General features: G+C 39.6%; 2 protein-coding genes across 2 annotated transcripts; one reads left to right on the top strand and one right to left on the bottom strand.

Annotated features, from left to right (window-relative positions):
• Positions 1-104: 104 nt before the first annotated feature.
• On the top strand, positions 105-7,009 carry c9 (complement component 9). The gene is made up of 11 exons (XM_085464212.1): positions 105-216; positions 320-404; positions 625-775; positions 855-996; positions 1,773-1,911; positions 2,020-2,241; positions 2,347-2,587; positions 2,700-2,834; positions 3,079-3,254; positions 5,243-5,477; positions 6,185-7,009. The coding sequence occupies exons 1-11, from the start codon at positions 140-142 to the stop codon at positions 6,340-6,342; spliced, it is 1,761 nt and encodes a 586-aa protein (XP_085320338.1). The 5' UTR covers positions 105-139; the 3' UTR covers positions 6,343-7,009.
• Positions 7,010-11,867: 4,858 nt separating this feature from the next.
• gas1b (growth arrest-specific 1b) lies at positions 11,868-13,972 on the bottom strand. The gene has a single exon (XM_085464213.1). It carries the CDS (start codon positions 13,549-13,551, stop codon positions 12,772-12,774), a length of 780 nt encoding a protein of 259 aa, XP_085320339.1. The 5' UTR covers positions 13,552-13,972; the 3' UTR covers positions 11,868-12,771.
• Between the last annotated feature and the right edge of the window lie 1,757 nt (positions 13,973-15,729).

Here is a 15,729-nt window from a genome sequence, read left to right as displayed (position 1 = left end):
GCTGCACCTGAAATCCAAATTATTGACTGTGACAACAACAAAAACACAGTCCTTTAGCAGATGGATAATCATTAACAAGGTGGTAGCTTAAAGGACTAAAGGAGGACAGGCACGGTATCATTTGTGCTGTCAAAGGTTTATGATGAGGCTTGAAATCGCTCTCCAGTTGGCTCTCGCTGGCCTCTGTCTAGCTCTGGCACTTCTTGGGGAAGGCATGTATGTATATTTCCTGCTTCACTTACACAACATTAAGGATGTTTGTTTAATCATTTACTATTATTATTTAGAGAGTTTATTGTGTCTAATTTGTGTATTTTAGGGCTAATCCTGATCCGCCAGCTGTGGACTGTGCATGGAGTCGTTGGTCAGGGTGGAGTTCTTGTGATCCTTGCACAAAAACCAGAGTGAGTCAATTAGGATTTTGATCAGTGTCAGAGACTGTGAACTTAATAGTGCCCAAGCTAGAATGCTTTTAACTTTTTAAGTCTATAATAATAAATAATCAGACTAAACAGGTTGAAGTAGTGGTCTACTATCTATGCACAGTGCCGCTCACAGCCAATCTTCTTTTGCAGTGCTGCTCTCTGTCTTTATCTTTAATGTGACACTATGTATTATCCTCAGAGGCGTTCTCGAAGTACAGAAGCATTTGGCCAGTTTGGAGGTAGAGCCTGCCAGGAATCGATAGGAGACAGGGAGTTCTGTGTACCTGATGGTCAATGCGAGCTACCGCCTCCCCGTGCGTGCTCAGACTCAGAGTTCCAGTGCGAGTCAGGTACCACAGTATTAGTACCTCAGTCTTTATCGCTTTGTTTTTGGGGAGCAGTATCATGCAATTCTCTGTTTCTACACAGGGTCTTGCATTAAAAAGAGATTAATGTGCAACGGAGACTATGACTGTGAAGATGGATCAGATGAAGACTGTGAGACAGAGCGTAAACCCTGTGGCTCGGCAGTCCTTGACAGCAATGAGCAAGGCAGGACAGCAGGATATGGGTAAGTTATTAAAGAGCTCAATCAGTGGGAAATAAAGAGTCACTATAAATTAGCATGACAGTAAAATGAATACTTGGTAGAAAGAGTAAATCATTTACATTGGGGAGACACATAAACATCTATTGGTGACAATGTTTACAGAAAACCAGCTTCCTAGCAGAGTTGGCGTTTTAAATGTGAGCTGCTTTTAAGCAAAAAATCCACAGATTTTTTTCTTAATATTTTTAACAATAGCTGGTCTGTTATGAAATTTTTCACCAAAAGACTGATGAACACGTTAATTTCACTGATAGGTGTCATAAATGAGGCAGGATGTTTCCTACAACCTACAAAAAGATATCGGCTTATAAAAATGCAGAATCTTCAGGCAAGGGATGGACTTTTTTGTACTGGGAGCTTGCTGTGCGTACTTAATTTGGTGCCACTAACCAACCATGCTTGGCCAGGCTTTAACTTTATCCTATTAAACAGACAATTAATCTTTTTTATGGCTTTTTATATTTAACTAAAATCATAAAGGATGACCAGCTCACATAAGAGGAAATCTTTGTCTGGATGGAAGTACTGGCTATTTTACCCAGAGTCTAAGCCATTTAACCTGGATCTTCTGACTTTAACGTCCTGTTTAATGGATGGATAGAGTGCACGAGTGGTATCAGTCTTTTCACCTGACTCTTACAAAGAAGGAGAATAAGGATGCCTTCTATAATATTAAAACTCTTGAACTGGGGTAACACTGTAAAAGTCTTAAAGTGGCCTCTATGTTCATCCACCAGAATCAACATCTTGGGTACAGATCCTCGAATGAACCCGTTCAACAATGATTACTTCAACGGGAGATGTGATCGAGTGAGGAATCCAAACACTGGGACGTTTGACAGGCTGCCCTGGAACGTCGGCGTGCTTAACTATCAGGTTAACCATGGCAACAAAAAGAATTTCAGTATTATAAACTGATCGTGACAACATGTAAAGGATTTTGTTTTGCCACCCAATACTGATATATGTATTCTGTTGTTTCAGACGTTAGTGGAGGAAACAGCTTCGAAAGCACTCTTTGAAGACACTCATAGCCTTCTGCGTGAAATCCTCACTGAGATGAGTGTCAACATTGATGCTGGTCTTTCTTTCAAATTCACCCCAACTGAGGAGTCTTTGTCGAATATTTCTCTAAATGTTGGACTATCGAGTCAGTATGAGAGGAAAGAAATGATTAAAACGGTCACCGAAAACACCAAAATTAAGGTAAATATCCTCTAATAATTTCACAGAATCTAATGTACAACCCAGAATAATCAATATTCTATGGACAAGCTGCATCTCTTTTTTTTTTTGACCCCACAAACTTAGAACAACAACTTTATGCGGGTGAAGGGCAAAGTTCAACTGAGCACCTACAGGATGCGCTCCCGTGAGCTCAAAGTAGCAGATGAATTCCTGGTGCATGTCAAATCTTTACCTTTGCAATATGAGAAGGGAATTTATTTTGCCTTCCTGGAGGACTATGGAACCCATTACACAAAAAATGGGAAAACCGGCGGTGAATACGAATTGATCTATGTCCTCGACCATGACACCATTAAGCAAAGAAGTATGTCTATTTGAAATCATTCTTTTCTGCTATGAAGCTTCTTCAGCCTTATGGTGTGTTGATTAAATACAAGTGATAAGCACTAATTAACTATACTTTATTGTTCTTGCAGATATGACGCAGAGAGAAGTTCAAGACTGCATCACATTAGGCATTGAAGGAGGCCTCAGTTCCACACTTACGACGGACAGTATAAGCGGACGCTATAAGCCTAAACATTGTGATAATAAATCAAAAATGGACGAAGGTTTGCATTCCCTGTTAAATGAACAAAGCTAGCATGCTTGATGATTCTGACTAAATTCCCAACCACTTTCCACAGTTTAAGTGTATTTTGGTGTTTTACTTCAAGGAATGCTGCATGCATGAAACTTAACTGTATTAAAACAGAAAAGTTCAAATCCAAAGTTAAAGTCTTAAACTGAATTTGGAGCGAGTCACTGCACTGATTATGAAAAGTCACTAAAGTTTCCTTTTCTGTTGCCACACAGGTAAGGCTGAAGGAAAAGCTATGGTGGATGAGGTGATGACATCAGTCAAGGGAGGTACCCTACTAAGTGCTGTTAGTATGAGGGCTAAACTAAATAGGGATGGAGTGATGGACCTTGCAACATATCAGGAATGGGCTCGGACCATCACAGAGGCCCCTGCATTGCTGCACAGTGAGGTACAAATAAAGGTCACAGCAAGGCGAGAGCAAGTTAAACTGAAATATACATACTGTATAAATGTATGTGTTTATGCGGGAGTTACGTTCTAACCCGCAGTGAAATCCGCGAAGTAGCCAACTTTATTTTTTACAATTGTTATAGATGTTTTAAGGCTGCAAAACCCCTCACTACACACTTTATACACTTTTCTCAGAAAGGCATTAACATTTTCACACTTTTCTCTCTTGTTTAAACTCTCTCAAAGTTCAAACCTTTGTAGAAAAATAAGTCCAGTATTATAGAATGAAACCAAAGGCACCCGCGGTCCAGCACTTCAGAGTCACACTGCTAGTGATCGAAGATTTATGTAAATTTGACAAGCTGAACGCATTCTGCACTGTACAGGAGACACGGCACGAGATTGACTGGCCCATGGTCTACAGCCAATCAGGATGCAGAACACAATGCGCTGTAAACAAAAACAAAACAAAACAAAAGTGTGCAAAATTGCACACAAAACAGCGAGGCGCCGAAGGTGAACCGCGTTATAGCGAGGGACCACTGTAATGCCTACATTCTGGGTATTTTACCAGAAAGGATACACAAATTATACAAATGCTTAAAGGTAGGCCTAGTGGAAAAAGGGGGTAACAAGTCAGGTTTTTACATGAAACAACAATAAATATGCAGTAAGTATATAGTATAAGGTAAAATAAAAGAATAATGGACTAATAAAATTCATCATGCACACCAACATAATGAATATTGAATTGATTTCATTAAAAGCTCCTTTGGCTGTAGTATAAAGTGTTACCAAAATCTCTTAAGGGATTGCTATTGCAGAAATTTGATCTAATGACTGTAATCAAACCAGACTTTTATATTATCTAGGGCTATCATCAGTGTCTTCACTAAACTGGTGACATTACCTAACTCAATGAATCAGCACAGCATTTATGCAGGTAGCTTCTACTACACATATGACATTTACTTTTCTTCTGGTGCACTCACATGGTTTAAACTTTCTCAACTGCGAATTGCTGTGAAACTTTACACATAAATGTCATCCTTAAAATGAACTGCCATACTCCCGACTCTACACTTTCACTTTAGGGAATCTTATGTAGACAACAATGTAGTGAGCTCATAGAATTGTTAAATGCCACTGAACAGTTGCAATGTGATAGATGAGTGTTTACTAAAAAACTTAACACAGACATGTGTTTTGTTATACCTCTGACCTATTGGATTACCACCTACCGGACAGGCACACTGCAGTATGTGTGACTGAGCAGTGCTCAGTGTGAGTTGATTATATGTACTACAGAGTCTCCACAGAGGACTGTACTGTCTCCATTTCTGTTCACCTTGTACACCTCAGACTCAAGATACAATTGCGGGGTCATGCCACCTACAGAAATACCCTGACAGTTCTCCAGTGGTTGGATATTATTAGCAGCTGGCGAGAGGAACAGTGCAGTGGGTGATTGTGCAGAGTGGTCTGGGAGGAATCGTTTTCTTCTGAATGTAAATAAGGCGAGAGAAATGGTAATTGACTTTAGATGCATCAGCAGCTACATCCTCCATGTCTATTCTGTTAGAGGATCAGAATCAGAATACCTTATTAATCCCTAAGGAAATTATGTGTTGATGTGGAGAAGGAGAACAAGTACCTCGGTGTCCACATCATCAACAGGTTCACATGGAAGACCAAGAAAGGGATGAAGAAGTTATATATTTTTTTTTTTTAAAACTTAGATCCTTGAGTGTGTGCAGCCTTAATCGGAGCTTTTCTATCAGTCATAGTTTTGACTTTGCAAAGGCAAAGGCTCAAAGTTTAAAGGCTACTTTGTGTTCAACACTCACTGCTAAATATTAGCATGCTAACACAACAAATTACGATAAATATGAAATGAAAAAATATTAATATATTCTAACAAAACTCCTTCTAATATATGTTCTAATGTATTTTAACATATTGCATATATTTTGTTGTTTATGGCAGCCAGAGCCCATCCACATGTTAATTCCACTGGAAATCCCAGGCGCTAGCTCCACGATATCAAACTTGAAGCGGGCTATTGCAGAGTATGTGGCAGAATATAACGTATGCAAGTGCAGGCCCTGTCAAAATGGAGGCACTCTTGCTCTGCTGGATGGAAAGTGTATCTGTCTGTGCTCGCAATTGTTTGAAGGCGCCGCTTGCCAGACTTACAAGCGTGATAGAATTCGTGTCCAAGGTAAGCCTAAACAGTTGTTTTCTCAATGCAACCCAACTTCAACAAAAGTTGGGATGCTAAGTAAATGCTAAATAAAAGCAGATTTTGATGATTTGCAGATTTCATAAACCCATATCTTAGTCACAGAATGTAGATAAGATTTAAAAAAGAAACCTGAGGCAGAAACTGGAACACAATATTGGATGCCTCAGCTCTTTACACAATCAGCACTGAAACATAGTTTTCTGCACCATCCACAAATGCAGATTAAAGCTCTTTTGTGCATAATAGATGCCATATGTGAATATGATCCAGAAACACTGCGGTCTTCTTTTGGCCAAAGATTACTTAAAATGGACTGAGACAAATCGGAAAAGTGTTCTGTGATCAGATTAATTGATATTTGAAATTCCTTATGGAAAACATGGATGCCACATCATCCTGTCCCAACTTTTTTGAGATTTGAGATTCAAAACAAGTTAATATTTTTCCATGAAATAGCAAAATTTCAGTTTAAACATTTTATATGTTTTCTATGTTCTATTGTGAATAAAATATGGGTTTATGAGATCTGCAAATAACTGGATTCTGGTTTATTTACATTTTACACAGCGTCCCACCTTTCTTTTTGGAATTGGGATCGTAAATCTTATCATTCTAACAAGGCCTCGCTCATGTTGCTTTAAGTAATTTTCCCTGCATTTGTTAATTTGAAAAATGTGTGCCAGGTACAAGGCCGGCTGTTGTTCATGAAGGTAACTGGTCTTGCTGGTCTGCCTGGTCCAACTGCAGTGGAGGGAAACGCACCAGGACACGTGGCTGTAACACAGATGGTGTCCCGGGAGCTGCGTGCAGTGGAGACAGAAACAGTGAAGAGTACTGCTAATAGCAAAAGAACTAAATTAGAGAGTTTCTTTCACAATCTTATTCTCTCTGATACATATATGGCACCATCAAAATCTTAAGGCATATTTTTGACATGTCAAGGTGTAAAAAACATGTTATCGGGATCTAAATTAAACATTTAGGTTCAAATGGTCTTTGTCTTTCTCTCTAACAGTGTGCATCTTTCAGCTTTGCTTCACTCAGATAGTGTTGGCTGAATTATATTAATGGGCTAATAGCTCATCCTTAAAGGCATGTGGCCACATTCCATCTGGCTGTACCGTGCAAATAAGAACCAGATGAGTAGAAGGCAACTGGGTGGAAAGAAAACTGACAACTGAGGACAAATAGAGACCGTCAGTGGACAGAGACGAGAGATTTGGAGGTGCTGGACATACAGCAAACATAAAGGATGACCATCCTTCTTTGTTTATATGTAATTAAAAGCCCCCAAAATATCTTTGAAATCTTAAAGGATCATAAGGCATTAGAATAGAATAGAATAGAATAGAATTCAACTTTATTGTCATTGCACATGTCACAGGTACAGGGCAACAAAATGCAGTTTGCATCCATCCAGAAGTGCTTTAGCTATGATATAGATATATTACAATATATATCTATATTATGAATGTGGAACTTGAAATAAATGTAATTCTTGTGTTTAATACTGTTTATGAGTGCTAATGAAAATTAAAAATACACCTTGTATGCTGCCATTCCTGGAGAATACATGATCCATTGTGGATTTTGGATCAAAACTTTACTCGTTTTACTTACATGCCTGCAACTCGGTATGCAGCATGTTCGATACGTACATGTTTGAGAGGAGAATGCTGCATCCCGGTTGAAATTTTCCTGAAAAAAGTACATAGCATGTGTAGTTTACAAATTGTGTGTAGTTTGGATTTACAAATTCCAAATCAGAGAAATAATGTCAATGAAATGTGTTTTGGTTTCCGTTTCCTGTCCAGGACATTTGAAAAGCATCAATCTTATTGCCAATAATATTAAAAACACCTGTGCTTTTTATAATGTGAGAAGTCAGAAGTCCGGTGCTGTAATATACAGTGCCCAACCTCTTTTTCACTGTTTTCCTTCCTTTTGTGAAATACTGGCACTGGAGTGGGAGGTTTTTCCAATATTGTGCTGCAGAAGGCCTCATCTTTGACATACTGTGGCGAAGTATTTTGTATGTATTACATTTTCCAATATCAGATTTCTGGGAGTATCACTTGCTGTCATTGCTTAAAGAGTAAGTCCAAAAGATTGTGTGTTTGTGTGAGCGTGCATATGTGTACATTTCTGTGTGAGTAAATGGGTGTGTGTCTACTTGAAGGTTGTGTGTGGGGGAATGAATGCATACTTGAGAAATAACCATGGGGGGTGGTGGCCCCTGGCCTTTAGGATGTCAGCATAATGGAGTAAAACTTTGGGACCGTATTGAGCTCCAGGGAAACTCCATTCACTGCAGTCAGCAACCCAGCCTCAAGCCATTATCTTAGTGGAAAACGTTTTGTTCTTAACTCCGTCCTTAGCAGCACCATTTGCAGAAAATAATGAACTCCTCTTCATCAATAGACTGCCCAGTTCTCTCTTTCTTTTTTCTTTTCTTTTTAAGAAATATTAAACACATACTACATGCTGAATCACACGGGACCGTGTGAAAATTTGCACTCTAAGAACTCGTTTGGATAACTTAATAGTTTAAATTCTACAATGTTGTAGTCATTTTTTTGTAGAGGGACAATATTTATGCATATTTAAACTGCATACTGCATATTTTTATATACATCTGTATTTGATGTGCTATGAAGGAACTGTGATAAATACTAAATAATAATATGCTTTTCCTTTATCAAATAGTGTATGATAGTGGTCCTCAACCTTTTTTGCGCCACAAACCGGTTTATGTCTGACAATATTTTCACGGACCAGCCTTTAAGGTGTCGCGGATAAATACAGCAACCGGTCCGGTCCGTGCCCCGGGGGTTGGGGACCGCTGGTCTGTGAAGTATCTGGTTATGCACAATGGGGGAAAATAAGATTTGGCGTCACTTAAATAAAATACACTTCACTGTGATATAGTTATAACATGCAAGTTATTCTACTTGATAAAGATTCAACTTAAATCAGAAAGTTCTTCACTTTGCTTGTTTCTCCAAAGCTGCAGAACAAATGCTCAGTTTCCATTTCTGTGGCATTGTTTTTGAATCTCGCAAACATTTGCTTTCTGTGAGGAACAGGTAACAAAAAGCCCGAAGAATAGTGTGAAACTACCCCGCCTCACACTCTTAAATGACTAACACAGTTGGAGTCGCCCCCACCCCTCTTCCCTGGGTCACTAAATGCATTGAAATTTTAGAGGGCTGCTACGGCAGATTACTTCACACAGCTGTCCCAGCACCGTGGAAATGAAGTTATACCCCTTGTCAGCGATGTTTTGTGTTCCCTCTCTAACTCCTTGAGAACTTGCTCTTCAGCAGGACTGCAGGAGGGAACCAGGGGGAGGGAACCAAAAGATAATTCCTCTCCAGCTATCCACGAGAACCTGATCTGATTGGTTGAATAAATATTCCCTCTTTGCATCATAATTCAGAGAGGCTAGAAAACCCCTGACATTCAACGCCCTCTCCCAGTCCAATCCCTTCCCCCATTAACCCTGAATCATAAATCAACCCCCTCCTCCACCTTCCCAACCTCTCTAAAGCTCCGGGTACTCCCTTCCTCAGGCTCATCTCATAACCTCTTCTTGTTGTGGGTCACTGGGGTTTATTCACTTTACATTGCTGTTGCAGTAAGTTTGTTTACTTTTGATCACAGCTAAAGGGTTGCCCATATCTAAAGAAGCATTTAGAAACTTTAATGCTTGTAGCTTTTTGGGAATGAAATCAAACAATCATCCTCCCACAAAATATAAATCAATAAATTCAAGTCATTTCATTTGAGTTTTATTGTCACTTTTTGTGCAATTCACAAAAAATGAAACTATCCTTTTGCTACAATAGATTCTCCCAAATCTTTTGCTGCTATGTGATCTATAGTTTAGGGTTATGCTACATTAATACTCAAACTGAACATGTTGATATTTTGCAGGTGCAAACTTTGATCTTACAGAGCTACAACAAATAGTTCTAGTTATTATTATCCTTTTTCAGATTAATCATTTACATGTGTTTAATGAGACTGAAGGGATGTCTAATGTCTAACCAAGTAAGATGCCTCACTCACTGTTTGAGAGTCTGCATGGGTTTCAAAATAAAAGGGAGAACAGTGGTAGTTTCTGCTGCTTTTGCTTACCTTTTCCTTTTTGTTTACCTCTGTTTATTCCAGCTTTGGCTTTCTTAAACATAACAACTTGTTGCCCTTGAAACTTCTTTTTCTTTCTTTACTTTCTTACTTTCTTTGTTTCGTCCCTTTTAACTTCATTTCTGTGGGTTCACCTCAGGCAAACTAGAGCATAATTGAATTAAAGCAGTTCTCCAAGACTGCGAGTATCCAAATAAGCTCAGCAGAAAAAAGTCAGGCTGGCGACTGAGCTGCTTTAGAAGTCCAGTGGCACTGTCACAGGAAATGACTTATTTTATTGCCACTGAGCTAAGAAACAGGTTGGGACATCAAAATAAACCACGGGATTGGGCCAAATACGTTGAATTCAAATAACATATTTCATAGTTTAGATGTTCTTTTTTTATTTTTAGCCAATAACATTTGAAGCATAAAAATAACAAAATGATAAGAAGTTGCATATGAACGACCGTGGACTGCCTGAATATTGTCTGCAAAGTAAACAATAAAAGTAATAAAAATGTGCCTGTCTGCTTTGACACGGCATATTCTAGAGGTCGAATGATTTGAGGTGGGCCAGAGGGGAGGATGGCCGAGCAACAGTTTGAGTTATGATGAGGCAATTTTAATGAGGTTGTGCTCCGTGCACGAAAAAAGCCCCTGTTGACTCTTTTCTGTTTCAGCACAGGGAATGAAACACTACTTTCCCATTTTTCTTTGGTACCAAAAGTTAATTGAAAACATTTCAGGGCAATGTATTGACGGGGCCCCCGTATGACTCTCATCCCTTCATTATCCCAAACAATAATAAAAAGGCATTACAATTATTAATGGTTGGATTGGAGGCCTGCTCTCTTAAAGTGCCAGTACCAGCCTTTTTCTTTTCATAACAAAGACCCAGAAAGGCCCCTTCTGCATAACTTTTTTTTTAACAGTTACGACCTTTCTAGGATTTATTATTTGGGTTATTCTGTTTACAGCTGTCAATTAACAGCTGATGTTTTCCACAGTGTAGTCAGTGTACAAAACTGAAGGAATTTATCCTCCTAGCCTCTGATAGAAGTTGGAGACAATGACTATATACTTCTATATACTTATTTATAAGTAAACCAAAACAGATGAAGAACTGTTAACAGAGCGTCAGCAGGAATTAGACTGAGCCATTAAGCTAAACTCTCTCACATAACTCCTCTCTCTTCTTCTGAGGTAGCTGCCTCTTCATGCTCCCCCCCACTCCCAAACACTAGGACAGAGTGAATGAAGTGCAACTCGTATTGTGCCAGAGCACCATTGTGTGTGTGTGTGTGTGTGTTGGGGGGGTGGGGGGGTTGTCTCTGCATAATAGAGGTGCCACTTGACTTTTCCTTCAACAATGGGCCCATCTCTTTTTATTTAAAAGCAAAATGGCTGCCATTATTGGTTTCAAAACACCAGAAGGACGGGACACTGGCTGTTTCGGTATACTGAGCTGACTGACTCATTGCATGAGTCACAGGCATGTAGACAGACAGCATGTGTCACTGCTATCACTGATTAAACATAGTTGTCACAAACAATTCAATGACTCTGGGCAACATCTTTGCAACACAGTACAGGATATGGATTTTTACAGGTTATTATGATACCACTGACCTTTTAATCTGGGTTAAGTTAGCTCTAGATTTTGCTGAGTGGTACTGACACTTAATATTGCAACTCAGGTATGGTTTAAATAGCAAAAAAATACCAGTGGTGTAAATGCAGACCAACGAATGAATGAAATGATTACTTGCGACATTGAAGAATGAAAACCATAAATTGTGTTATTTTATGTTATAAAATAAAACAGAATACTGTGAATAAACCACTTCAGCATTCTCCTCTGATGAATACACACAACGCCAAAACTATGCTTATATGCAAACAGAACTACTCCCAACATAGATGTTTACATCAGCGCTGTAACTTGCACTATTATATCAACCGATTCGCACTATAACCAGGGTTTGCCTCTTATCTGTATTTAATTTTATTCAATTTAATAACGGTACGGTACTCTGTTTGTGGTAACCATTGTCCTTGATGTAAATATGTAAAAATTGTGTATGTTTCTGATCTGTGTCTTGTGTACTGTTTGTTTGTACATGTGTCTTTCTTGCTGCTGTTACACCCAAATTTCCCCTTGTGGGACAATTTAAGGATTATTCTATTCTATATACTAGAGAAATACACACGGAAGTCCAAGGACAAAAATAGTTTTAAAAATGCTATTTATTTAATGTGCATGTACATTCAAAGGTCTGTGTTCATAATGGGCACTTAATATCTTCATTCACCCAAACACAGACATGTTGTCTTATAATCAGTGTGCCTTTGTTAAGACTTTGGACAAACACACGGGGTGAAAATAAACAAACCGACTGAATACTTCTCCACAAATCCCAAGGAGGAGGGTTTTGGCCTTCTGCAGTCTGTTTGAGTTTGGAATTAACACTTTATACCTTAAGCAAACACCATGTTTTCAAGGTCATGAGATTCTTTACACAGATTCATTATCCGCCTTGGGATTTAAACACATTTTAGTGGTTTTAATCAACTTTTGGGGTTACTTTTTTAAGTGAAAGTGTTGTAGAGCTTTCACAGTTTTGCTTGTGAATAAAAATGACCTTGAGGCATTTTTGCTTTCTTTTTTTTGTTTTGGATTTTAATGAAGCACATTTCCTTCCTCTGTGGTGATAATGCAGTACAGGACTTTCTTTTAGATACAGTGCAAAATCTCATGTTCTCTCTCTATATATATAACACCCAAACAAATATTTAGACAAAATTATTATTATTTTTTTTACAATATACTATACAATTTATGTATACCAACATACAAAAATAGCTTCCTTTAAAAGTATAAGATGTTTTTTTAAATGTGTAATTGAAATATAACTACTATCTGATCCACAACAGTGACTGACAAACGTCATAAGCCCTGTTGTTAAATACATTGTTGTAGACATGAAGTAGAAGGTTTTGGTTGAGTTATAAAATAGAATGTTCTGATTAGAAGAACACACATTTTTAGTTTGGTCTCTGTTTCTGGTGTCCAGTCCCACGGGTTAGGCTCCTGTCTGGTCTAACTGTCCCCGATAGTAGGCACCTTTTCCCACTCTTTTCAGATAATTTTGGCTAAAACCAGAATGGTAGTCAGAGTATTGAACACAGCAGTCTGAAAATGTGCGGTGTCACTTGAGTTTTCCACATATGGCTCATCCTCCAGATCCATATAATCATTCTCAGTGTCCTCCTCGGAGTCTGAGAAGCCGCTTCCCGCGTACCTGTCACTGGAGTCGGAGCAGAAAGTTTTCATGCTGACTTTGATGTACTCACATATGTTCCTTTCGGTGCCGTCGCACACACAGGTGTCCAGCTGCTGCGCTTTAGGTATGGAACGCATGTTGGCTATCACTTTGCGACACGCATCTGAGCACCTTTCTCCACCGAAAAGTTTGCGGCAGTGATATAAATAATCCCCCATGGCAGAGCTGCAGTGCGGGTCCATTTCACACTGCAGCCGGGCCTCGGTGCAGCCCATGGTGCTAGTCCGCGGCAGGCACGGCTCGATGGTCCGTTTGGTGTTTCTGCAGTTCGGGTCCTGGGCGCAGTCGCAGTCCTCCAGAGCCGGGCCGCTCCGGGTTAAATTGAGCTGAATCAAAGAGGACACGCAGTGACTGGGGCACTTTTTGCGTTCCCCGCTCAAAACAGACGCGCAGGCATAGATGTACTGATTGTAGGCGTATTGGCACTCTGGCTCTGCATGACACTTCAGGATGGCTTTCCAGCAGACCAGTCGGTGGCTGTGGTTGGGAGATCCGACACAGAGACCGAGGATTAGGATCAACACGCCGTATATAAAAACCGTTGTTCGCTCCATCAATGTGGCACGACTTCCCATTTCCTCCGAGAATGAATCTTAGAAAAGCGTTACTCCATCCTGTCGCATCAACAGTTCAGAGAGCTACTGCCTGATGATTTTAGATCACGTCACAAGTCGGTGACTTGAAGTTAGCGGTGCGCCACAAAGTAGGCACAACAAGCGCATCACGTTAAGATCCTAAAAGTTCCGAAATCCATAACAAAGTTCCACTTTCCCCCCTTCCGTCCGTGCGGTTCCTCTCTAGTGGCCTCACTTTTGCATCTGTCGTCCACAAAAAAAAAGTTTTGGTGAAGTTTACAAGGGAAAAAAAAGAAAAGAAAAAAGAAAGACCCACAGCTTGTTTATTCCACATGCAACTGGGAACACTCGATCCTAAAGTCACTCTTTTCACTATTAATCCACATCCACTCCAGCTGCAACCGCTTTGAAATGCGGGTTGTGTAGTTGTGGGGTGACTAGGTTCCGCAGGGACCGCGTCCCATTGGTCCGATAAACTGTTTTGATTCGCTCGTCACACGCGGTCGTGACGCAGACCGCTGAAGACCGTAATTGATGTATGTGTAGAAATCTTTTACACGTTTGTCATCTCATTGTGATGAAATGAGTACTGTGCAATACTGCAAATTTTGGAATGATACAAAGTAAATACGTTCTGAGTTTTAAACTATAAAGGCAGCCTTCTTAGGGAAGATCAGCCTGTCGTGATTTAAATCTTCAACATTTTAATGATACTTTGTATAATAACAAATCAACACAACAAAAGCTAGTGCATATTTGGGGTACATTTTTTCATATCCCCCCCCCCCCCCCACACACACACACACACAATTTAAGACAATTCAGTGGGCTACTTACTGAACTTAGACAATAGAAGCAAAGTATCGATACTGTCGCGCTAGTATCTCCCTGATACCAGCGTTGGTTATCGATACTATTGATGTTTGGATCCACCTCTAGTGAAAACTCTTATAAAGGTAAATATTTGCCCATTTGTGTTTTAGGACACCACACGTTGCAGTCATTATGGAAATTATGTTCTTTCTGTACCAATGTCTTGCTTTGCAGCTTTAAATTACCCTAGATTAAAATTAGAATTTAAAACATGCATAATAGACAGTCATTCAAAACTGCTCATCCCTGCGATGAGACTTGGGTACAATGAAGCAGAATGTCTTTGGAAAACATCGGAGTTCTGCAGCCTCCCTGCAGGCAGAAACAACAGCTGCTAAAACACATGCAGCGCTCCTGTCTTACACTTTCCATCATAAAACTAGCATGGAGTCCATATGATACACCATACCCAAGAGTTCTGTACTAACACATTCACACGCATTAGTAATAACATTACAGCTCAGAGATTTTAGAGCTATGGTTTCCACATATGAAGCTGGGAAAGTACCAGATGCCTCCACAGCAAAAAAAAAAAAGTAAAAGAAAAAAAATTAGATATGGCTCTTTTTGTTTCAACAGTCCATCCTGTGCAAGTGTAAGCAAGTAGCTGTGCAAAATCCAGTTCTTTACCATTTGGTAAAGGGTATTTCCTATTTCCTAACAATAACACTTAGCAAGGAAAAAGAGGGATTAAAAACTGCAGGCACATGCAATGTAAACAAACATTAAGCGTGCAGGCTCCACAAATAAGAAGAGAATAGATCTGTTGGGGGCCAGGAGAACAAAGTGTAGGGAAAGAAGCCACGTCTGACCTCGTCACTTCACCAAACGATGACCACAAAGATCTGGCAGCTCTCGATTCTTGGACCCCCGATTCCAATTAGAGAGATTAGAAAGGAGTCAAGACAAGTGCAGAGTAGTTTCTTAGCCAAACAACCCAAACACCCTCCTTCAGCCTCATCCAGCTGGCATTCCAGAGCAACAGGCTGGCTACAGACTCAATTTAGAGCAACATCAAAGTGGAGGTTAGAGAAAGCTCAAATGGTGAACTGCTCAAGGATTCCCATTAACTACAAAGACACTGACATCATCCAGGACTGCTTAGGCAAAACACGGCCCTTAGCAGAAATCGAAATGCTGCAGACCAACAATACTCTATTTGTTTGTTTGTTTGTTCCTTATGTTCAAAGTTCGGTTAGAATTCTCAGAAATACAAAGCTGCTACAAATGGTTTTTTGAGCGTGAATTAAAGAAAAAAGCCTGGTCACACTTGTGTTTCACTTCTTTAAAAGGAGTTCATAATGC

This window comes from Copadichromis virginalis, linkage group LG7 (genome assembly GCF_057382275.1).
Source record: "Copadichromis virginalis isolate Kocher_CV1m ecotype Utaka linkage group LG7, C_Virginalis_male_GT1.1, whole genome shotgun sequence".
In the NCBI taxonomy this organism is placed as follows: Eukaryota; Metazoa; Chordata; class Actinopteri; order Cichliformes; family Cichlidae; genus Copadichromis; species Copadichromis virginalis.
This window is presented reverse-complemented; position numbering and strand designations above follow the sequence as displayed.